General features: G+C 39.7%; 2 protein-coding genes across 2 annotated transcripts in view; one reads left to right on the forward strand and one right to left on the reverse strand.

The window, feature by feature from the left end:
• FREM3 (FRAS1 related extracellular matrix 3) overlaps positions 1 to 7,422 on the forward strand; it is a 95,218-nt gene extending 87,796 nt beyond the window's left edge. Inside the window, exons 7-8 of the mRNA XM_075544808.1 lie at positions 3,135 to 3,284; positions 7,190 to 7,422. Of these exons, the coding sequence (XP_075400923.1) occupies positions 3,135 to 3,284; positions 7,190 to 7,422 (383 nt within the window). The remainder of the gene's footprint in view (positions 1 to 3,134; positions 3,285 to 7,189) is intronic.
• A 14,754-nt stretch (positions 7,423 to 22,176) lies between these two features.
• SMARCA5 (SNF2 related chromatin remodeling ATPase 5) overlaps positions 22,177 to 24,901 on the reverse strand; it is a 48,558-nt gene continuing 45,833 nt past the window's right edge. The window contains exons 23-24 of the mRNA XM_075543746.1: positions 24,158 to 24,265; positions 22,177 to 23,388 (exon numbers count right to left, since the gene is read on the reverse strand). Coding sequence (XP_075399861.1) covers positions 23,323 to 23,388; positions 24,158 to 24,265 — 174 coding nt within the window. The 3' untranslated portion in view covers positions 22,177 to 23,322. The remainder of the gene's footprint in view (positions 23,389 to 24,157; positions 24,266 to 24,901) is intronic.

The raw sequence follows: 24,901 nt of genomic DNA on the forward strand, positions 1-24,901 counted from the left end.
GGTGCCCAGAGAGGGCAGTACCAGAAACAGTGTGGGTGGTGATAAGGCCTCCCATGGAGACAGTTTGCTTGGTGGTGTATCTGCAGGACACGCAGCTGGAACCCCCTTTGGGTAACATAAGCTGGGGCAGAAATAAACATAGTTAGAGTTAAAAAAAAAAAAAAGGAGAGATGTCACTTTAATGGCTAAGATGTGCCAGATCCAAGCCATGGTCTTTTCAATCACCTCACATGTATGCACAGTTGGGCAATCAGAAAAGACAGAAGAAGAAATGCTGTATTTTAATTACATGCTCTTCAAAAAGAATATTGAATATACCATGGGCTGCCAAAAGAAGGAATAAATCCATCTACGGAGAAATATAACCAGAATGCTCCTTAAAGGGAGAGTGGCAAGAATTGGGTGTGCTTCGTTAGGACACATCATGAAGAAAGACCGACTACTAGAAATAGACCACCTGAGGTAAAGCAGGGGGTCAGGGAAATGAGGGCAAGCCTCCATGCAGCAAGTTAACATCGTCGCCCCAACAATGGACCATGAAGCTGTGCTGGGACCAGGCATCTTTCCATTCACATAAGGTCACCAGGTGGTGGAGCTGACTCAATGTCAGTTAACAGCAACAATATTCAGAAGTAGTTTTCCAAGCTTTTCTTTCTTACCTGTCTAGTCTGGAAGTTTTACCAGTACAACAAAATGATGAATGAGTAGTAGCTCCCATGATAAGCTAAAAATACCAAACTCACTGCCATCCAATCACTCCCAACTCATAGTGATCCTGTAGGACAGAATAGAACTGCCCTTTGGGATTGCCAAGACTTTAAATCTTTATGGGAAACAGAAAGCCTCATCTTACCCCTGGAGAGCAGATAACGGATTCAAACTCTTGCCCTGTTGGTTAGCAGTGAGCTCCTAACCCACTATACTACTGGGGTTCCTTTCTCAAGATAGATCCAAAATAGCAAACTCACTGCCATATTGATTCCTATTCGTAGTGACTCTGTGGGACAGAATAGAACTGTCTTTGTGGGTTTCCAAGACTGTAACTCTTTATGGGTAGAAAGGAAATGGGAATTTCAGAATATTTCACCTTTCTCTGAAGGAGTAGCTTGTAAGGTTGCCAACTTCTGACTTTGCCATTAGCAGGACCACGTATAAGCATTACAACACCAAAGAGCCTCCCCCAAATTCCCACTATTTACCCAAACAATAACTAACTTGCTTAGGTAATGGGCATTCAGCAAATTTTCCCCAATAGGGAACTTTCATTGACATGACAGATCTCTTAAAACAGAAAATTGAATGTAATTCCATCTGATTATCTCTCACTATATTTCCTGGAGTCAAAATAATAGCATGTGACTCTTTTCTATGGCTATGTGTGTGTATGTGCTGTTGTTGGGGGTTTAAGTCATTTTATTGGGGGGCTCCTACAGCTCATATCACAATCTATACATCCATCCATTGTGTCAAGCACATTTGTACATATGTTGCCATCAACATTTTCAAACCATTTTCTTTCTACTTGAGCCCTTGGTATCAGCTCCTCGTTTTTCCCCTCCCTTCCCTACCCGACCCCCCCACCCTCATCTCATGAACCCTTAATAATTTATATTATTTTTTCATGTCTTACACTGACCCATGTCTCCACCCACTTTTCTATTGTCCACCCCCCTGGGAGGGGGTTATATGTAGATTGTTGTGATCCATTCCCCTTTCTCCCCCCACCTTCCCCTTCCCCTCCTAGTATGGCTACTCTCATTATTGGTCTTCAGGAGTTTATCCATCTGGTATTCTCTGTGTTTCCAGTTCTTATCTGTACCTCTGTACATGCTCTGGTCTAGCCAGATTTGTAAGGTAGAATTGAGGTCATGATAGGTGTGGGGGTGGGGGAACATTGAAGGACTAGAGGAAAGTTGTATATTTCATCGGTGCTATACTGCACCCTGACTGGCTCGTCTCTTCCGTGTGACCTTTATGTAAGGGGATGTCCAATTATCTGCAATGGGCTTTGGGTCTCCACTCCACACTCCCCCTCATTCACAATGATAAGATATTTTTGTTCTGGGCCTGTGATACTTGATACCTGACACAATTGACACCTCTTGATCACACAGGCTGGTGTGCTTCTTCCATGTGGACTTTGGTGCTTCTGAGCTAGATGGCTGCTTGTTTATCTTCAAGCTTTTAAGACCCCAGATGCTATATCTTTTGATAGGCAGGAACCATTCGCTTTCTTCACATTTGATTATGCACCCATTTTGTCATCAGCGATCGTGTCAAGGAAGGTGAGCATCACAGAAAGCCAGGTTGTTAGAACAAGGTGTTCTTGTATTAAGGGAGTACTTAATTAGAGGCCCAATGTCCATCTGCTACCTTAATACTTTAAATATATGTTCATAGAACTATTTCTCTATCATTATATAAAAATATTTTTACATATGTACATGCCTGTATTTGGACCTCTATAAATGCCCTTTGCCTCCTAGTTCTTTCCTCTATTTCATTTTACTTTCTTCTTGTCCCACTATCATGTTCAGCCTTCATTCAGGTTTCAGTAATTCCTCTCTGCTACATTGCCTTTGATCAAACTCCACCAAGCATCCTATAGCCTTCTCCCATCGATTTTGGATCACTTGTTGTTCCCTTGTCCCTAGGTTGGTTGATATCCCCTTCCTCTCCCACACCTCCCAACTCCGTATCCCCCCCCCCCAGAATTGTCAGTCCATTTGTTTTCTCCTCTGGAATGTTTATTTCACCTAATATTATCTAGATAGACATGTAGAAACAATAATATGCACAAAAACAAGAAAGAGCAAAACAAAGCAACAACAAAGAAAACAAAACAACAACAATGAAAACCAACAACAAATAAAAAGCCTATAAATAGTTCCAGGTCTATTTGTTGACCTTTATGAGTATTTTCCAGTCAAGTCTGGTGAGGTACCATGCCCTGGCCCCAAAGTCTATTTAAGTATTACCAAGGTACCTCATTGTTTTCCTTCTGTGTGTTTTGTTTTGTTTTTCCTCAATCTACAGAACAGCAAAACTGTTGTAACAAATATTTCAGCTCACAGAGGGCCATTGGAGGCTCTGGGGCTGACGAGTTTTCAGTTTGTCCTTTCCTGTCCTTCTAGAGCCTGTCCTGTATTTTGGAGATGCTGAGTATCTTGTCAAGGAAAGTGCTGACTACCTGGAAGTTTATGTCTGGAGGACAGGTCCTGACCTCTCCCAAGCATCCTCTGTCTCTGTGCGCTCCAGGAAGAGCGAGCCAGCCTCTGCAGAAGGTGAGAGAGCAGTTAAAGGTGTCCTTGAATATAATCACCCACTAAGATCAAAAGGGCAGCACTTACCCAAGGACAAATTAGGAAAGGAGACCTGGAACAGGAAACAGGGAGGCAGTGGGATGAGGGATGGCAATGGATGAATTGAAACAAAATGGGTTTCAGTTGTTGAGTGTAAACTGCCGATCGGCATGGTAATCCTTCACCTAATTCAATAAAAAGTGTACCAAGAAAAACAAATATATAAACAATGTAGTATTGTTATCCTAGTAGATGTTTTATCATCTTTCTGATCTTACAATTAACAGCCCAATGTGTGCCACCAGGGCCAGGGATGATCCTTACTAGCTCTTTGGGGGCACGGACGGGGAGGGGAGAAGGGGAGGTTGGATCTTAGGGTTTTGTTGTTATCGTTTTGAATCTGAGGTTGTTGTTTTTTCATTTCCTGAGTGCAGTAGGCCATTTTCTCACTCTATATCAGTCTGTGAAAACAAAAATAAATCTGATCAATTGATTCCTTAGATATCTTGGTTGTGGTTAGAAGAATAATCTATTTAAGTAAATTCCTTTGTTTCTGAATCATTTAAAAGTAATGACTCTTTTGCTTGCTCTCACGATGGACATTCATGTTTGGACGGTGACTTGTGGGTTGAAACATAAGAAAGTACTTGATCGTCGATGCAAAACCAAACCTACTGTCATCGAGTTGATTGAGACTCAGAGCAATCTTATAGTGCAGAGTAGAACTGCCCCATGAGGTTACCAAGGCTGTACATCTTCATGAATGCAGATTGTTATGTCTTTATGTCTCTGTTCGAGGATGCTCACCAACAGAGCCTAGTAAATATTTGTTATCAACTCAGGTTAATTAATAATTATTATTTAGCATATATTATTATGTCATAAAATATATGCTAAAATGTTTACATATATGATTATTGTATTAATTATAACATCTGATAATCATATACATGCAGTTGCTTACATATATAATGATTACATAAATAATATGACTTTTATATGTGATTGTTATATAGTAGTACTATATGGTTTATATGTATGATTATTATGCAATCATATATTACTTGCATATGATTATTATACCATAATCATGCAAATTTAAGTTATTTACATATACGATTATTATATATGTCATCATGAGATATATTAGTCCACCAAACTTACTGCCATCAAGTCATTTCTGACACATGATGGGTTTCTGAGATGGAACATCTTTACGGGAGCAGCAGACCTGTCATTCTGTGGATTGAGGGAGTGGCCAGTGGGTTTGATCCACCAGCCTTGTAGTCAGTGGTCACAGACCTACCCCAAAACACTACCACAGTTTCTTATTATTCTACATAATCCATAATAATTTTGTATGTGTTGAATTATTAAATTATATATCCTTGTATGTGATGGGTAATTTTAATTATAAATTATTATATGCATATACTTAAAACTTTATGTATTGAATGTGTACTATTTCAAGACAGTGTTACCATCTTTGCCTTATTACCTAAAATCTTCACCACATCTTTACAAGCTAAAATCATCACCATTTTATTTTTTCATTGTATATATATTTAATGATTTTATTGGCATGCAATTCGCATGTCATACAATTGAATAGTTCAATCACATTAAGAAGAGTTGTACAAATTATCACCATTTTGTAATTGAGAAAACTGAGACTCAAAGAGATGAAATAGGATCCAGAGTTCATAGGATCCAAAACCTGGACTCTTCCTGGCTGTCACCTGGCTTTATTTTTATTCAATGAAATTACTTGATGATTTTGTTGTCATTTTTGACACGCTATCAAACTTACAGAATAGTGACTAGTACACTGTTCCCCGCCTCCCCTCGTCATTGAGCTACCAACATGTTATGTCTCTTCAAAATACTGGAGTACTTTCTACAAAAACATTCTATATCACCACAATGCAAGCACAAAGTTAGTCTGTTAACTTGATATCAAATCCAACCCCACTGCCATCGAGGTAAATCCTAGTGACCCGATAGGAGGTAGTTCTACTGTTTTTCAGGCTGTAATTCTTTATGGAAGCAGACAGCCTCATATTTCTCTATTAGGCCAGTTGGTAGATTCAAATTGCTGATCTTGCAATTAGCAGCCCAGCTTTTTAATCCACTGTGCCACCAGAGTCCTTAACTTGGCGCAGGACAATATAATTCTCAGATCTTGTACAAGTCACACCAAGTATCTCCAAATGCCTTTCTATAGCAACAGGAGGCTGTTTAGAATCAGACCTTACTGTTGTCTCCGATTGATTGCTTTCCATCGGACGTACTTCCTTGATCTTTCTTTGGTTTTCATGACCGCCATTTCTTTGGAAGAGGACTGTTCAGTTTTTGTAGCGGATAGACTGTCCTGGTGGCAGAGTAGTTACACGGTGGGCTGCTAACTGTAAGGTTAGCAGTTCAGTACCACCAGCAGCTCCATGTGGGAAAGACAGGAATTTCTACTCCAGTGAAGAATGACAGTCTTGGAAACTCACAGGGGCAGTTCCGTCATGTCTGTGATGTAGTTATGAGTAGGCATCGTTTCTATGGCAATGAGTTTGATTTGGGTTTTAGAATCTCACTCAAGTTGAGCTTGTCCGATGTCTCATAATTAGATTCAGGATATGCATCTTTAGCAAGAAAATTACAAAAATGATATTGTGCTCCCATTGAATTCTACAATGTGTCCTTAAAAATTACAGTAACAACAAAAACATTTATTAATTAGTCCCTATGCTGGTGGTGGTAACTTTGATGACTTGGTGAAGGTGGTATTTTCCAGGTGTCTGTAAAGTTCGTCTTTTTCCCTTAGTGACTAATCAGTATTTTTTTTGTAAGGCAATTTCTAGGGATCATGTAATTATCCTCTTCTTCAGTTTGTGTATTTATTTATATCAGTATGAAATCGTGGTTTACCATTTTATGTAACTGGATATACTACACTGTAGTCATTTCTTATGTGGGCACTCAGATTGCATTTGCTGATTCTAAAGGAGGTTTCGTGGTCAGGTGGGCTCACTTGAAAAAGATTAATAACAACCAGGAGAAGGGCAGGACTGTCAGAAGCTGAGGAAGAGGAAATAGAATTTTGGAAGATTCAGCTAGGCATCAGCCAAAGGTGAATATGTTCAATCTAATCACAATGAATTACACAACAGATCTCTTCCAAACCCAAACTGTTCTCCTGGACTTGGTTCCGACTCATGGCCGCCCTAAGGAACAGAGTAGACATGCCTCTCTGGGCTTCTGAGACGGGATTTCTGGGATGGGAACCGTTTTTCTGCCAAGGACCATGTGGACTTCTATAGGAGCATTCACGAGCCATGCTGGTCAAACACTTCAGTAACTCGCCCCTCATTGGATGGGTGCAGCCGCTTGTCTTTGGTGAGCCGTGTGGAGTCAGCAGGTATTGGTGATTCCGGGGCTTTATGCCATCCACGGGCAGATGTTCCCACTGCTGCAAATGATATGGCAGAAGACAGCCTCATCTTGCTCCCTCGGTGGGCCTGATGGATTTGCACTACTGAGTGTGTGGTTATCAGCCCGATGCGTGGCAGTCTACACCACCTGGGCTCCTCCATAGAGCTCTTAAAAGGTACACATAAGAAAGGCACATCTTTTTGTTCCAAAGGTGAAGTTCCCTTCACTGCAAGCGCTGGGAATGCTTTGTCTAGACAGGGAGGGCTGAGAATGGCACCTGGGTATGCTACGGGTGAACTACTGGGGCACTTGAGAAAACATGAAAACTTCTCTCTGCTGGGGCTTGAACTTACATTATACAATTCTGAGAGTGCAGTAGGTGCGTGGAGATACACTGCACAGCTGAGGAAACTGCACAGCGGGGGCCTTTCCTGTCTCACTCTTGTTTTTTCATTTCCCACCAGCTGGAATAGATTATGTTGGCATCAACCAACCTCTGGACTTTGCTCCCGGGGTCCGCGTGCAAGTATTCCGAGTGACAATCCTTGATGACCAAGGAGAGTCTGTCCCGGAAGGTCCAGAGAGCTTTGAGTTACATCTTCAGATGCCTTTGGGTGCGGTCCTTGGAGAACCAAATAAAAGCATCGTGATCATCACCGACGCCATCACTGACTGTAAGCAAAGTGTTTGTACTTAAGTCCTCTGATTGAAAGACTGTACAGGAGAGAAACAGCCAACGCCCAGCTCCTGACAACAGAAGGAAACGCTACTGTTTCCAGATCGTAACAACTCTGGGGTATTCATGGTGTTTTACTGTCGTGTGGAGTTAGATTCCTGTGATGTGCAACTATAATTTGTGTGACTGCAAATGCATACACATGTGCAAAGTCAAGGATTCCATTGTGCTCCTGCTATCCTTTTCCTATTATTTGTAAGCTTGTTTCTAAGTCCAGAAAAACCCATCACCATCAATAAAAGCAATAGTTAGGAGCCAAGGGTCAGTCTCTGTTTCCTGGTGGATGCAAGACAATAAGCACTTTGGGAATGTAGGCCTGCCTGTTACTTGTAAAACAGATCGTCTTTTGGTTTCCCAGGTTATTGTGATAAGAGAGGTCTAGCTCTATCATTTGAATATAGCTTAATGCTCAATTTTGGCCTATTGCTCTGTTTTCCTTTACATGTCTTTTATCAGAACTACTTAGGTATCCAAATCCTTTAACCAACCCTCACCTCTTTGCAAACATTGTAAAATAAGATAGTAAGCAATAAACCAATATAAATCTGCACAGCAAAGACATTGTTTATTAATGTGAATAGAAGAGAAGATCTAAAAATTTTAAAGTTCTACAATCCCAAAACTGTCCAAGAAATCCCTAAATAATTTTAAATTAACAATATAAATAATTTTTTGTCGCCTAAGTTAATCATCATATATATCAGTTCCGAGATTATTTTGAAAACCATGCTGGTTTCACGTCATTATCTTTAAGGTCTTTTAAATTCACGTCTTCCTTTCTGAATTTGTGTTTCAGATATTGTTTATTCTGTAACCAAATGACATATAAAAGAAAATTTTCTCCAACGCACTGAGGAAGGTTCTCCAGAAGCTGGGGTTTGTGTTGATGGGCTGAAAAGTCCTTATCTAGATTCAGCTGAGTTCTCACTTCGTTAATAAACAGCATTAGTTTGTCCCACCAGAGAGGAAATTTCTTCAAAGGCAACCTCGTAACTTTTGACTTCACTTTTTCCTTCTGTAAAATGAGAACTTTAGACAAGGTTTCTGTTACTATCCTTCCAGTTGTACGTCTGTCTAAGTTAGACCTACCGAAAGAAAATTACCCGCCATGAGGCCAGCCACCAGGGTGAACAACATTTTAAATTAAAAATCTGACACATACTGACTGGATTTCTACTACATGTCAAGAATTCATAAACCTTGACCCACACATGTTAGGGGGAAAGTAATGGAAAGAGTGTCTGTTGGCCAAGATAATTCTCAGATGTATCAGACAGACCCGCAGAGATGCCCTCCTTCTGGCTTCAAATGCATCACCTGTCTTGGCACTCCCACTGAATCCCTGCATGCCCAGGGAAAACGGAAATTGTCAGCCTAATTGGAAAAGACCGGTGAAGTGTCAACAGACCTATTAAACAATAGAATAATAATGACACGTAGCACCAAAACATGGAAATGGCAAAAATGACATTTTTACACGTTCTAGCATGAGTACACACATATACCATGCAACATTCCAGAAGTGAATTTCAGCCTCCCTCACCCACATTCAATAATCTGGAAATGTTACTTTTGATCATATTTCATCATAGAAGGATAATTCATGGTTTAAAAAATACAACAGAAGATTCAGCTCTACACATTTCAGTCTTTTACAATTTTCCTGAATCTCTTTCTTTCCTTCCCTCTTTTCCTCTCTCCTTAAGAAAATACTTTTTCTAGTTGCTTCAGATAAAAACGTGTCCCAATGAAACATACAACTTTCCTCTAGTTCTTTAATGCTTCCTCCCACCACCTACCCCACCCACTCACCCAATATCATGACTTTAATTCTACCTTACAAATCTGGCTGGATCAGAAAAAATACACCGGCACAGGTAAAGCTGGCAACACAGGGAATCCAGGACAGATAAACCCCGCAGGACCAATAATGAGACTAGTAATACCAGGAGGGGGAAGGGAAGGTAGGGGGAGAAAGGGGATATCGATCACAATGATCAATATATAACCCCCTCCCAGAGGGACAAACAACAGAAAAGTGGGTGAAGGGAGAGAGTAGTCAGTGTAAGACATGAAAAAAAAATTATAAATTATCAAGGGTTCAAGAGGGTGGGGGAGGGAGAAACGAGCTGATTCCAAAGACTCAAATAGAAAGAAAATTTTTTGAAAATGATATTGCAACTTATGTACAAATGTGCTTGACACAATGAATGGATGGATTAATTGTGATAAGAGCTGTAAGTGTCCCCAATAAAATGATTTAAATTTTTTTTAAAAAAGGTAAAACCTAGTGCATTCCAAACACTGATGATTGTGTATTCTACAGGTGGGCAAGGAAAGTTGTCTACTGGCCTGAACAAATGAAAAAGGTTTCATTACCTTCCAAAGATGGAAATATGTTCTGCAGGAAATTGAGCTTGTTTGCCACGTTTCATACACTCTTCCCCTTTGCTAACATTTTTATGGGGGGAAATACACCAATTTTCTCATTTGTTTCTGAGGGATTTGGAGAGCATAATGGAGATACACCAGTTATGCGATGATAGCTCTTAAACTACGTATAGGGGGACGTGTTACCTATTTTGTTCCAGGACCCAGGGTCCAATTGAAGGAGTCCATTTACAGGGTGAATGGAAGAGGCCAGCAGCTAAGGACAGTAATTTGCTGGAGGGGAGACATCTGTTCTTAGTGGAATGTTGTGCTCCCCAGGACACAGTGCAGGTTACAACGGACAATGATTTCACAGTGTTGTTTTCTGGCCAGAAAGTTAATTGTCCATTTTCTTTTGGACAACAAAGCATGAGAATGTTGCTACTCCTAGCCTTATTCAAAACAAGGTGCTATGGTGCTAGAAGCTATACAACCAGTATTGGAGTTAGCAGTAGGATCACCCCTGATGGACAGGTTTGGGTGGAGCTTTTATACTAAGACAGACTAGGAAAAATGGTCTGACCATCTACTTGCCAAAATTAGCTAATGCAGTGCCAGTAGGTGACCAGACATCCCACTTTTAAACAGTTTTTCCCACGTCCCGCAGCATTTTTTTAAAGTCTCGATTTTTGGAAAGAATGCACGACAAGCTAGGGTAGACGGTTTTCGGCTGCCATGTGGCTATTTCGCCAGGATATGCGTTTTATCAATGGTGTCCCGCTTTACCAATGTTAACATCTGGTAGATGCAAGATAACAATGAACTCTTGGGTGTCAGCAATCATGATGATGCTGGAGGACCAGCAGCCTGTAACTCATGGGGCCACCTCCACGGTAACCAACAACATAGCAGTACTGCACAGAATAACTGTAGTATGTAGTATAACTCTGGAATAACCGTACAGTATAAACTCTAGTGAACCAGAGATTGTGTAAGTATGTGAAGAATGCTTATGTGAAGTGGAAAAATCCAATACAAATGTGTGTTGTTATGGCTGTTTGTAACCCTTAAAAATTCTAAAAAGAGTAAAAATCAATGCTTAGGAAAAATAATGACTTTGTTTTTACAATATGGAGATTAACAGGTATTTTTTTTCTTTATACTTCAAAGATTCTCCATGGTTAGATAATATATGAGAGAGAACTAGGCCAAAAAAAAGTTGTTTGGAGTTTTTTAAATCACTTTATCTTGCAGTTCTTATAACATTCCACACATCAATTGTATCAAGCATATTTGTACATATGTTGCCATCATTATTTTCTAAACATTTACTTTGTATTTGGGCCCTTGGTATTAGCGCCTCTTTTTTCTCTCCCTCCCCACTCAAACCTTCATAACCCCCTTGGTAAATGATAAATTATTATTTCATATCTTACACCAACTGCTGTCTCCCTTCACCCACTTTCTGCTGTTCATCCCCCTGGTGTGTGGGGCGTGGGGGCTTACGATCATAAGGTCAAATTCACGTAGCATCACTTCTGCCCCATTCCATTCACTGTGATGCATAAAACATCACCTGTTTTAGGGGGAAGACAGTAGACTGAGCATTTCGGTGGAGAGTGTAGGGTTCTAGCAGAGCATAAGGAAGACATACTGCTTTGGTTATTTTTGAAAAACACAATCTGCCACAGAATTTACCTGCCAAGTGCAGGTAGAAGGGGGGGAGAAAAAAATTCTACCTCTTCTTGGAAGAAGCAATGACATAGCATTGCAAAGAGATTGCTTACATGAATGGATGGTGGCCATTTTGAAAACTACCCCACAAAAGGTGTTATAGCTGACTACATGGAAACTCTTTCTACAGCCAAGATGGAGAAGGCTATTAATAAGGGAACGAACAAAGTCACTATTAGTACACAATCTCTCCGAGGGAGTTTCATTTGTATTATAGATCATTGAACAAATTGAAATTGTATAAATAGTTATAACTTTTACCAATATACCTGACCAAAAGTAGGGTCAGATCTCATATTACTGACTGCTTATCTGGAGGTAGCATGTGACTTATTAGCTAACTTTCTGAAAGATGGTCTTTGAAATAAAGGAGAAAAGCATTATAGTTGAATTCCTTCTACAGTAGTTCAGGTCGATGGCCTCTGTTAGAGATTTACTTTACTTACTTTAAGCTGTTCTTGTCTTCAGGAAACACCCATACACTCCATAAGGATGAGTCATAACCTTGTCAAGCATTTAGGGGGAAAGTCAGAAATACTTTTAAATATTTTCCTCCCACATTTGCACTCCAATATGTTTCCTTAACAGATAGATGCACGGCTTTCTTTCCATCTTCCTTTCGTCTTTCAATCCTTTCTTTTTCCTGTGGGAGAAACAGACAAGCTACGGGCAGGTCAACCGAGTGGCTGCCATAATGGAGAAGGAAGATGAAGATCTGAGACTTGCACTTGACACCCCCAAAGGCGACCCTGCTCTTCGAGCCTCTTTTGGGGCTCCAAAGAGACCCGTCTCGGGAGCAAGGAGGGGAAGGCAGTGAAATTTTACTGACTTTCACAGAAAATGACAGGTGCGGGTGCTAGAAAGTAATAAATAAGAGGAGTGTTGATATGCAACTTTTCCAAATCTAGATGTATGCATTCAAGCAGAACAGCCCTGCCTCAGGACTGAGAAACTACTTACTATTTAATCGAGCCATTATTAACCCTTTCATCCCATGAAATTTCTTATTAACCAAAATGAGAATGCACTAGCTCTCCAGGAATAACAATGCAAACAAACTCTGCTGTCACACATCTTCCAAAATTTAAATCAAAGTATCTCTGTTCCTTAGGAGGAGACCTTCATTGGCCATATCACTCCTTAGGAACTAGTGTAAGTGGGCAAACATAGCTTGAGTATGTATGCTTCCCGTTTTCCCTCCAGAAAGATTTAAAAAATAGATTGGTCGTGTATTTGAGTAAGACTTGTAAATATATTAGACATGTCTATGGTTTAAAAAGTTATAAATTAAAAGGGGAGCTTCCTGTTTTTATTTGCATCTCACATTTTAATAGATTGTTTGTGGCCTATGTCTTACGTTTGTCTTTGTGATTTTTAAGATGAGCGAGTCTATATAAGTGGTGCTATTAATTTCATAGAACCAGTCATCAAATTCTCCAAAATGAAAGTCAGCCTCCCGCAGTCCCTGGCACTGGGCAAACTGCTCTGGTCAGGATCCCAGAGGCCTCTGGGTGACGCTTCAGGAATCTTCCCGGTGAGGATTCCCATAAAAGACGACTTGTCCACTTCTGGAGGAAACCTCTGTGTTCAGAGGTGAGGCCGCCAGATATCCTGCCCATCAGATGTGGTCTTCCTTCGATTTGCATTTCATTCTCAGTTAGCCACGCAGGGAAGAAAGGGGGAGAGAGAACCCTAGACCCCAAGAGCATCTTATGCATTGTTTCAACTCTGAAAGTGCTAGCAGGCATAACAAAGACTTATTTAAGTTTCGCTTCCTGTCCCTTTCAGTTGTCAACTTGTCAATAGCAAGAGCCAGTGTTTTTTCCCTTTAATGACACAACTTAAACGCCAAACTCCTTGCCATCCAGCCAATCTCAACTCATAATGACCCTGGAGGGCAGGGTAGGACAATTTGAGATGGTAACTCATTTTTGGGTTGTTTTTTTTTTAGCATCATAGGCATATGCTTCACCTATTATACAATTTAATCACTCAAGGCTGTAATGTTTCGCCGGAATACAAAGCCTTATCTTTCTCCTGAGAAAAGGCTCATGGTTTTGAACTGCTGACCTTGTGGTTAACAGCCGAACTCATAACCACTATAGCACATGGTTTTTTTTTAATTACAAGGACAATTAAAAAAAAAAAACCTTACTGCCTATCAGTCAATTCTGACTCATATTTCCCTATAAAACAATTTTTAAAAACCTCACTGCCAATCAGTCAACTCTGACTCACATGGCCCCTGTAGGACAGAGGAGAACTACCCTGTGAGTTTCTATAACTCTGTAAGGAGCAGAAAGCCTCAGCTTTCTACAAGTACCTGCTGGTGGTTGCAAATTGCTAGTCTCGCAGGGAGCGGACCAATGCCAGCCCACCACACCACCAGGGAGGGCTCTGGCACTGTGGCATAGACATATCCACATATGCACATTCAAACAAAGACGTAAAGTCTCAGAAACTCACAGGAGCAGTTCAACCTGTCCTGCAGGATTGGAATTGACAGATTGGCAATTAGTTTCTTTCCGTGCTGTGTTTTGATAAAGCCTCCTTTTCCTATTGACAGAGCCCACTGTGTGTCTCCACTTGAGGTTGCCAAGATGTGGCATGAGAACAATTCAGACACTCTGTTAGTTTCTCTTTCTTCTTTACAATGTTTTACTCCCAATGACAAGGGTAATTGACACCCTCCAATATGCAGAGAGCACAACCTTGCTGGCTGAATGTGAAAACTTGAAGCACTTACTGATGAGGATCAGGGCTGCAAACATCAGTGTGGATTGGAACTGAATGGAAAAAAAAAAAAAAACGGACCAACAGACAACAGCAAGACAAAGGGAGAAGAGATTAAAGTTGTCAAGGATTTCGTTTTGCTCAGATCCACAAGCAATGCCTGCCCCTGGGAAGCAGCTAACATCATTCTCTCTTGCCACACGTGTTAACCAATCATGGTCCCCTGACCTGAGAAATCAGAATCTGAGTTGGCTGAGAGACTGTCCCCCAAATAGCTACTGCATGAGAGTTGTGGTGAGAGATGGAATCCAATGCCAACCTTGATCTGAAGCACCATGGGGCATCCATGACCTTGGGTTGTGACCATCTACGTTTTATCACAATTTAAGATAGTTTAAGACAATTTAAGTTGGTATTACCTTAAACAAGAAATCGCTTTTGTAATGAACTATGCTAAGACATGGCATTAAAAAATAAAAAAGAACACAGCATTTCTCAAGTTGAAAGAACGAACTGAAGAAATAAAGGCAGGAACCATCCAAAGAAGACTAGACACACAGTCACTCTACCAAATAAAGAATTCGTTGACCTTCATCCATTTCAATAGGGAGCATATGATCAAGAATCAGTGATATTCAAGGAGGATATCTGAGCTGCATTGAAGGTGTTAGCAAATAAAGGAAGCTTCAGGAATTGACGGAATACATTCTTGCAATTAAAAGCCAAATGACTAGCTGTGGCTAAAGGCTGCTGAGGTTCCAAGCAGGAAGGCCAATGTGAACGTGTTCTTCCTTATCACAGCAACTATGAAGGCCATGTTTTTGAGAAGAGACAGCTACAAGATGTTGGAGACTAACAGCCTGGGTTCCCTAAGCTTTCTCTTACTTGCTTATTTAAATAAAGAGTAAAGTTTATGGGGAAAATTACCTTTTACTGAACCACGTTGTCACTGTAATTTTAAGAGTTGGTCATTAGTAAAGTATAATTTTGTTTATCCTGGAAAAAAAAATCACTTTTGGTAATATTCCCTCTTCCCTTATTTCTTCAGATTAAATGACCAATGTATTAAAAAAAGAAAACCTTGAGTGATGCCATCACCAATTGCTGCTTCTAGGCATTACTAATTATTTCCTCATGTCATGACATCATCAGGAATTTCTAGGAAAGCCCTGTGTCTGATACCTGCTTTTGAAAAATCTGGAAAAAATTGGTTTCAAGAGTTCATGATTTTTTTCACTCTCTTTCTGAACATTTGCAATCACTAGCTTTGCATACAAAGAAAGCAAAGGTGCCAAACTAACACTTCAGCACGCAACTTGAATGTGATCTGATTTTCCCCTGCGGTCCTACGGTCCAGAGCATCAGTCTTACATATTGTCTTTCAGAAGCAATGGTCCATGGCCATGTAATAATGGACCCAGTTCAAAATTGTAGCCGACTTTTTAATTTGCAACATTGAAATGTTATGTAAAGGAGCAGATAATTATTTCCCAAATGCAATCTAGAAAATAAGGCTTTGGCTGCCTGCCTGAAACACCCATCTTACTCTGAGGTTCAATATCCTAGTGTGTAATTCATTTTCATATGTCAGCCTTCTGCTGTATAAGGTAGTAATTCACTGAGTGGGGAAGGGAATGGTAAATAGAAATTTAGTGCTATGAGTTGACAAGGTGGCTGGTCAAAGAAACATTTGACCCCAGGTTAATTTGATTTCATGTAAATACTTAAAATCAAAGTTTATGATTTAATCAAGAAGATGGAGCACTGGTTTTTGTTAATTTTTGACTCATGGCAACCCTACAGGGCAGTGGTTCTCAACCTTGGAAATATGTGTCTTCCAGTGGTCTTAGGTGACCCCTGTGAAAGGGTCGTTCGACCCCAAAACGCTATAGGGAAATGCCGAACAGCCCCTATGGGCTCCCAAGGCTGTAACTCTTTATGGGGCTAAGAAACCTAATCTTTCTCTTGACGAGAGGCTGGGGCTCTCAAATTGAACGTGCAGATCACAGCTCCAGAGTTCCTCTTTTGATAGTACCAGGTTTTAAAAAGTTAACACCAAATACCTGTGTCATCTCTATGGTAAATGTTCAAGAAATTTGGCAATGGGAATTTGGATGTTGAGTTAGTCACAAACCACAAGGAAGCGCACCCTCTAGTGGAAGAGCCAGGATCTGCTTTCAGCCCGCCCTCCGCTGCTCCTAGCGCATGTGCCTGCAGCTCATGTTTAACATGACTCCCATTTCCTTCCCGCATGTGGGTTCTTATACTTCCTAATTTTCCTCAAAGCAGATCCCACCCCCACCCCCACCCCCGGCCCACAAAGGTCTCAACTGGAAGAGCATGGTATTTTCTATGATTTATACTGTCCACTTAATAAACTTTTAAAAAGCAAATCATTTTGAGAAGAAGAGGCTGCAATGTCAGTAGGAGTCAATCCTGAGTTCCTATCTGGGCCATGGATACTCAACAGACCAGCCTGATCGATCGTGAAAAATGTTCAGAGAACACCAATAAACAGAAGCCCTATGCCCCTGCAGGGAGTGGTTTGGGCCCTTGTTCCTGAGCCGGAGTGTATTATTTATGTCCTTTCTACCAAGAGACAGGGTTTATGCAGCTGATGAGAAAGCCCATGTGTAAGCAGCTGTAGCAGCAGTTTAGCAGCAACCTCCCAACAGAGCACTGGTGATTCCTCTGGAGTCTCAACTGTCTGAATATGAAGACCACTTTCTCTGTCAAGTGGAGCCTGACCAGCAAATAAGCATATGCTCCTGACTTCAAAGCTGTGTCTCAAATGAGATACAAAGCAAAACTAGATGGGAATTCCTTTTATGTGGCTTCATGTTGCCTAAAATATTTCTTCCTGTAAAAGATGTGACAATCAACTGAACCCATTTTGTCAGCAAGCCTACTTCTTTCATCATAATGAGACCTAGCAGAAGAAGTATATAGTCTTGCATTCAGTATTCACTACGTGGAATGCGGTTTAGGAGTTACTCATTTACCATATGCACTGCAGTCATCCTTTTGCAAAAGATCCCATAAAGTACATTTATGAACTTCAGGAACTCAATGTGTGGCTTCCAAGTGTTGCTACTGCTGCGTCCCTAGCATCACACACTACCACTGACTTAATAAGCTTACCATTTAGACCCGTGTATAAGCTGAGTTTTTCAGCACATTTCTAATGCCGTTTTTGTGGTAAAATCAGGTGCCTCGGCTGATAGTTGGGTCAGCGTATACTCATGTCTATATGGTATTTAGCTACTTAAATGCTGTAAGGTACAATTGAGCCGGTTCTGACTCACAGTGACAATAGAACCACTTAACTGGTCCTGTGCCATCCTCACTATTGTTCCTATTCCTGAGTCCATTGACGCAGCCACTGTGTCAATCCATCTCTAAAGAGGTCTTCCGTTTTCACTGCCCTCCATTTTACCAAGCATGTTGTCCTTCTCCAGGGAAAGTTTATAAGATGAAGTCTTGCCATCTTTTTTTGTTTTAATGAAGCATTTTATTGGGGGTTCTTATAACTTATAGCAATCCATGTATCAATTACATCAAGCATATTTGTATATGTTGCCATCATTTTCAAAACACTCAATTTCTACTTGAGTCCTTAGGATCAGCTTTCCTTCCTTCCCACCCTTGTGAACCCTTGATAAATTATACTTTCTTATACTGTCTCCCTTTACCATTTCTGTTGTTTGTCGCCCTGGTAGGGGAGAGTGGGGTGATATGACAATCATTGTAATCAGTTCCCCATTTCTCCCACCTTTCCCCTACCCTCATGGCATGACTGCTCCCATTACTGTCATTAGTTCATCTGTCCTGAATTACGTGTGTCGAGTGTACATGTACACTCTGTACCAGTGTACATGCTCTGGTCCAGCCAGACTTGTAAAGTAGAACTGGATGACAGTGGGTGAGAGGAAACATTAAAGAACTAGAGGAATGTTGTGTGTTCCATCAGTGCTATGCTGCACCCTGGCTGACTCATTCCTTTCTTGTGACCCTTCTGTGAGGGAATGTCCAATTGTCTATAGATGGACTTTGGGCTTCCACTCTGACTCCCATCATTTGCATTGATATAATTGTTTTGGGTCTTCTATGCCTGATACCTGATCCCTTTGACACCTTGTGATCACAAAGGCTAGTGTGCTTCTTCAAATGGGCTTTGTTGCTTCCCTGCTAGATGGTCACTTGTTTTAATTTCAAGCCTTTAAGATCCCAGACGCTTTATCTTTTAATAGCCAGGCACCATCGGTTTTCTTCACATTTGCGTAAGCACCCATTTTGATTTGAGCAATCCTGTTGGGAAGGTGAGCATCACAGAAAGAAGGCCAGGTTATTAGAACAAAGGGTTCTTGTATTAAGGGAGTACTTTAGGTACAAAGTCTGCACCTGTATCTCTATCATTATGTATTAATCTATGTACATGCATGTTTATAACTCTATAAATGTATTTTGCCTCCTAGTTCTTTCCTTTTTACTTTCCTCCTGTCCCACAATAATATTCGACATTCATCTGGATTTCAGTAATTTCCTCTTAGCTACTTTCCACTTGATCAACCCCCACCAGGCATTCTATACCCTCCTCACCATTTATTTTTGATTTCTTGTCCAGCCCCTGGTTTTGCTAGCTTCCTGGCCTTTCCCCCACCTCTTCTTCCTCTCACATGTCCCCCTGGAACCACTGACCTCATTTTCTCCTTGGGATGATTGTTTATCCTACCTTATATAGACATGAAAGGGGTGTGTGTGCTACAGTTTCAAGTCTGTCTACTGACCCTTATGTTTTCCAACCAGGTCTGGTGAGGTGCCAATCCCTGCCCACTGGTTCCAAAGTCTATTTTCGGGATTCCTCATGGTCTTTGTTGCTTTGCTCACCTTGCTGCGCTTTTGCACACTTCTCGCTTATTTGGGGCGGTTTAGTGATCAGAAAAGCACAATTCCTGCATTTTCCAGTGCTGTCTCCTATAGCATTGTGGGTCAATGAGGGGGGTTTCCTGTCTTGTGGTGGAGCCAGCCCTACAGTCTCTCTGTGCAGTCTGGTTCTGGGGGCTTGGTGGGCCAGGATGTGGTCCACTCTCCCTGGGTTGTCTTCAGTGCTATCCTCTGGGGAGATCGGCATAGCTGGGACTGAGGCCAGCCCAGCAGACCTGTTAGTTCACTGCTTCATGCCAGTATGCCATCCTTACTTCTAAGGAGTACTAACTCTGGTCTTACTTTTTCTGTTAGCAGTCCATGGTAATTTCAATATTCTCCTCCAGCACAATTTGATTGCAAGAGTTCTCTGAGTTTTCCTTATTCAAAGTCCAAGTTTCACATGCATGAGGCAACTGAACATACACCATAGCTTGGGTCAGTTGCAGCTTAGTCATCAAAGTAACTACCATATACACTTGAGTATAATCCGACCCAATTTTACCACAAAAACTGCATTGAAAATGTGCTGGAAAACTCAGTTTATACACGAGGATATACGGTAATCATTGCTTTCGAATACTCTTAAGAGGTTTTGTACAGGTTTGCCTAATGTACCTCATCATTTGATCTTTTCAACTGCTGATTCCATGAGCATTGTGAGCCCAAGCAAGACTAAATCCTTGACAACCCTTTTCTCCATTTACCATGATGTTACCTGTTAGTCCAGTTATGAAGATTTTAATCTTTACATTGAGTCATAGCCATACCAAAGGCTGCAATCCTTGATTATCATGAGCAAGTGCTTCAAACTTTGTCAGGTCTTATCACCCGCTGATAAAACTATCTAAAAACCCAAGACTCAAAAGCTTTTAAACTGAAATACTCCCCTCAAGGTCAAAAGTTCAAACCCACCAACTGCTCCAAATGAAAAAGATGAGGCTATTGGCTCCCATAAAGATTTGGTGAGGGAAACCCTATGAGGAGTCACTATGATTTGGAATAGACTAGATGGCAGATTTTTGGTGGTAAACTAGAAAAAATTACTATTACTCCAATTATGCATTTTATTTTGCTCAGGCAAATAATTTTAAAAAGCAATGCTCAAACAATGTGGGCATTAATCACCCTGAAGATCTTAGTAAAACAGACTCAAGTTAAACATGGCTGGGGAGAAGCCAAAGGTTCTGCATTTCTCACTCCCTCCTGGCAAAAAAATGTTAAAGAATATATCCATGGAGCATGGTGTGAATTTTCAAAATACATTAAACTCCTGGTATTTTGAAACTGCCAGTGTTGAATGCCCGTGAAGCCTACAAACAAAGGAAGGTCGTTTCAAGAAAGAATAGTATTCACAGTGAGGACAGTAAAACAGTACCTTAAGTTCCCACATCTTTATCCTATGAGGATGTTAAGTATCCCTCCCATAAGGAAGCCCAGCATTCACAAGCCTATATACCCAACTACACTAAGTAAGGACATATCGTTCATTTCCAGATAAAAATTTGCCAGTATGTAAGCACAGCTATAAAACCAAGGGCATTTAAATGTGTGTTATCATATACACTTGTGTATAAGCCGAGTTCTTCAGCACATTAACGCAGTTTTTATTGCAAAATTAGGTGCCTTGGCTGATATTCGGGTCAGCTTATACTCGAGTATATATAGTTAATTTTAAATGCCCATTTTAAAAAATATATTAGAAAGTTTTTACCCTTACATTGTAACATAACTATTTAAAATATCAAAAGCAATGACTATTATTGTTTTCATCTGGTCACACTATTTTACAATCTTCACAATAAACATATTGCTTTCCACACAGAGGGGGCAGGGATCACTTACTTAGAAAACTTAAAATCCTAGATAACAGATTGCTAAGACTGGTCACCTACTTATCACCAATCCTCTTTTAGGATTAGCTCCAGGTACCATTTTACCAGTTCAGGGCTTCCTTTTTCTCCCATAGTTCCAATTTTGAGTACGTTCTATCAATTCCCATTTTTAAAAGATGGCTAGTTCTTATAATAGCAATATAAAAACTTGGTTGTATTTCATTCTAGATCTATCTGTGAAGCATAAACATCTCATTCATTAGATAGATCCAAATGTGCTTATCTTTAGTGCTCTTCTCAAGTGTTTTCTTTTATAGTTTCCAAGTTCCCAAGGCACGAGATTCATTTGCAATTCCACTACTAACATGCCTCCCCCAACCCACCCACCCACCCTACTCTAAGGAGCCCTGTGGGCACAGTGGCTAACAATTGGACTAATAACCAAAAGGTTGGTGATTTGAATGCATGTGAGTCTTGCTTCCACAAGAAATCAATATGAAATCAATATTATGTTGAAATCAGCACAACAGCAATGGATTAGAGATTTGGGTTTTCCTTCTCTGAAACATTTGTCACCTCTGTGAAGTTTTAAAATTATTTTTTCTAAAATAATCCTCAAAAATTATCCCTTTCATGAAAGAACTGTTCCTCAAATTTTGCATACAGTATCTATTTTAGGCACTGGCTGCTAACCTTCGACCCCCAAGCACTCCAGAAAATAATTTACAACCTCAGAAACCCATTGTCATCGGTCAGAATCAATACCATTCAAAGCAATGGGTTTGTATTTGGGGGATAGAACCTATTTGAAGAATGCAACATTATGTAGAAGTCAATTCTGGAGGTCCAAAGGCCAACTGGACCAAGGAACTGAAGTTAGTCTTGCCACCAACATGGCTTTGATTAAAATGGACAGTACTTACAATGACGCAGACATCAACTTGCTTTTTTAATGTCAATGACTGTGGGTGCATAAAACACTAAGAAATCTGTGAGAAAGAAAATTCTCATTAAGTAAAAAAGATAACATCCAAAAGAAAAGTGAATTAAAAACAAAGTGGGGAAGAAATTAAAGAAATGGAAACACCACTTTAAGGATTATAAAAGTTATATTTATTCACGATGCTACATTTATTGCATTCCCTTAGAAAAATGGAGAACTGCTTATGTACCCATCTGCACATATAAAACTTTATACAAATTTTGTGTAGCACACAAAGGCCTCTGGTACAGCTAAAATCCTGACACTACAATTTGGGTGTTCCTGCTTCAAGGTCTCCAGTCTATCAAGTCTGGTCATAGAAAACAAAAACTGGAATTATAGTCAGTTTCGCTGCTCACACTTACTTTTAGAAATTATCTTGAAATATAATAAAATAAAACTTTCAATTACTCTAAAACTCAAAATTCTGCAAAGTGGGAGGGCATAAATTTTGCCATGAATTTCAATTTAACAGTATGACAAGTTCATACCGTATGTTGGCTAGGTCTTACGGGAGGAGGGGGGGGGAGAAATCACCTCAGTTCTGACATTATCTTTCTAAATTGTGGCTGCTTCTGAAGATCATTTGTCAAAATATTTATCCAACAATTAAAAAATAATATTCCTTTTACAAAATGGTACAGTAACAAGGAACCAGAAAATACTAAATGTCTTTGGCTATACAACTAAAAGACCCTCCAAACCAACTACAGAAACAGAAAGCATAACAAAAATATGCATAGAATTTAATTACAATTTGTCTTGCCCTTCCCCCTTTCTACCCACTTAAGCAAGAAGAATGCAATTTACATAATCTTCCAGATGAGACTGATGGTACCACAAAGAAGATACCCAGATTTCTACAAAGGCAAAGTGAGGGAAAAGAATTACACAACAAGTTGACACTCAGAGATATGTTTGCTTTGCTTTTTTTGAAAGTTGTTTCCTTGTGTTGGAAATCTTACAAATATAGAAACTATAGCTGATGCACAAAATCACAATCTTCACAAATGGAACTATAATAGAAAAATAAATCAAATGAAGCATTTATTAATAAATGAAGCCTATTTTATTACTTCAAGTGTTAAAAGATAAAAAAAATTTCAGCACAGCTGTTGTATTTAAAAAAGTGAAACTACATACTATGTTTCTAGCTCAGGAAACAGATGAGCCTGACGATGTCCTTGAATGACAACAGTTGAGCATTGTACAGTACATCTTATGAAGACCCGTAAATTAAAGAACTACTGGTTTAAAGTTAGTGATTATAAAACAAAAATATATTCATAGTTTCAGCTTCTTTTTTCTTCCTCGACCATCAGGGGCTCCATCCATTTTACGTTTCTGTGTCTAAAACAAACAAAAGGATTACTTTTCCTCAAGAAAAAAACTTAAACATGAAATATACTGATGCATAACAACACTTTAGTTGCTACATAGTCAAGAGAATCCTTACATTTCCATATCAAGAATAATAAAATCTTTCAAAACAAGCTATTGCTTCTGTTTTACTTAAACAGTTAGGTTCAATGCTAACAATGAAAGGATAAGAAATGAATAATTCACATTATCAGTAGTATCAAAATACCAAATAAATTATATATGATCTCCCAACCAAGTGAAAATAGCAAATTTGTGTTTTTAGAAGAAAATTGCAAATACCAGATATTGGCCATACAGATACATTTACTCATGACTTTATGCACCTAAATGTATGACCTTTTCCTCTTAATACTTTCGCTTTCACTTTATTGAGACATCATTGGGACAATAAATCAAAGCTTACAAGTCAATAGTAAAAGGTGTTGCTTTCCTGGTATTTCTTGAAAATATTCAAAAATTTAATTTGTATTTCTGATGAGAAATACAGGTTTTGGCATTCCCAAAAAATACATTCTCAGATTTTCCAAATTGCTGTATTTTATATTATCATGAAAATATTTCCCACATAATGTGAACTTCCTTTCCAATTAGAGTGTGTGTCACTAACACAAAGTTCATGTAAACTTTTAAGAGATCTAAAGCTATACTAATTATGAGAAAAAAATAAGAAATGAATGATAATTCATTTAAGGGGAAAAGTCTAAAAACCTGTAACTACATATTCATGAGTACTCACCGAAGGTTTTGGTCCTCGTTTCTTTTTCTCTGCCTTCTCCTTTTCTTCTAGTTCCATGTTTTCTCTTTCAATCAAGGTAATTAAGGTATTACACCTCCTCTGGAGCTCCTGAATTACAATTTACAATGATAAATGTGTATTTTTCATTTACAGATTTTTAGTATTTCAATTTTAAAACAGCTATGTTTTTATAGGTTGATATAAAATGATTTATTCACCTAATAATACATGAAATAGACAAGTCATTTTCTTACACAACCAAACTAATGAGGCAGACACATGTACATTTACGTCAATTCTTTAAGTCATGCTGATAAGTAATTTTCATAAATATTTCCTTCACTTATAAAAGCATTTCGTAATATATATACTATTGATGTTTACTGCCCATGCCTGAGAACTAAGTGTCATTTATGTAAAAAGTTAAAAAGCACATACTTGAGGGGTAAAGTCAACTAGAAAGAAGCATTTACATTCTGAAACATACAACTTTCCTCTAATTCCTAAATGCTTCTCCCCCGCGCCCCCCCCCACCCTATCATGATGCCAATTCTACCTTACAAATCTGGCTAGAGCAGAGGATGCACACTGGTACAGATAGGAACTGGAAACACAGAGAATCCAGGACAGATGAACCCCTGAGGACCAGTGCTGAGAGTGGCGATACCGGGAGGGTAGAGGGAAGGTAGGGTAGAAAGGGGGAACCGATTTCAAGGATTTACATATAAACTCCTCCCTGGGGGA

Source organism: Tenrec ecaudatus, chromosome 3 (assembly GCF_050624435.1).
Source record: "Tenrec ecaudatus isolate mTenEca1 chromosome 3, mTenEca1.hap1, whole genome shotgun sequence".
Lineage (NCBI taxonomy): Eukaryota > Metazoa > Chordata > Mammalia > Afrosoricida > Tenrecidae > Tenrec > Tenrec ecaudatus.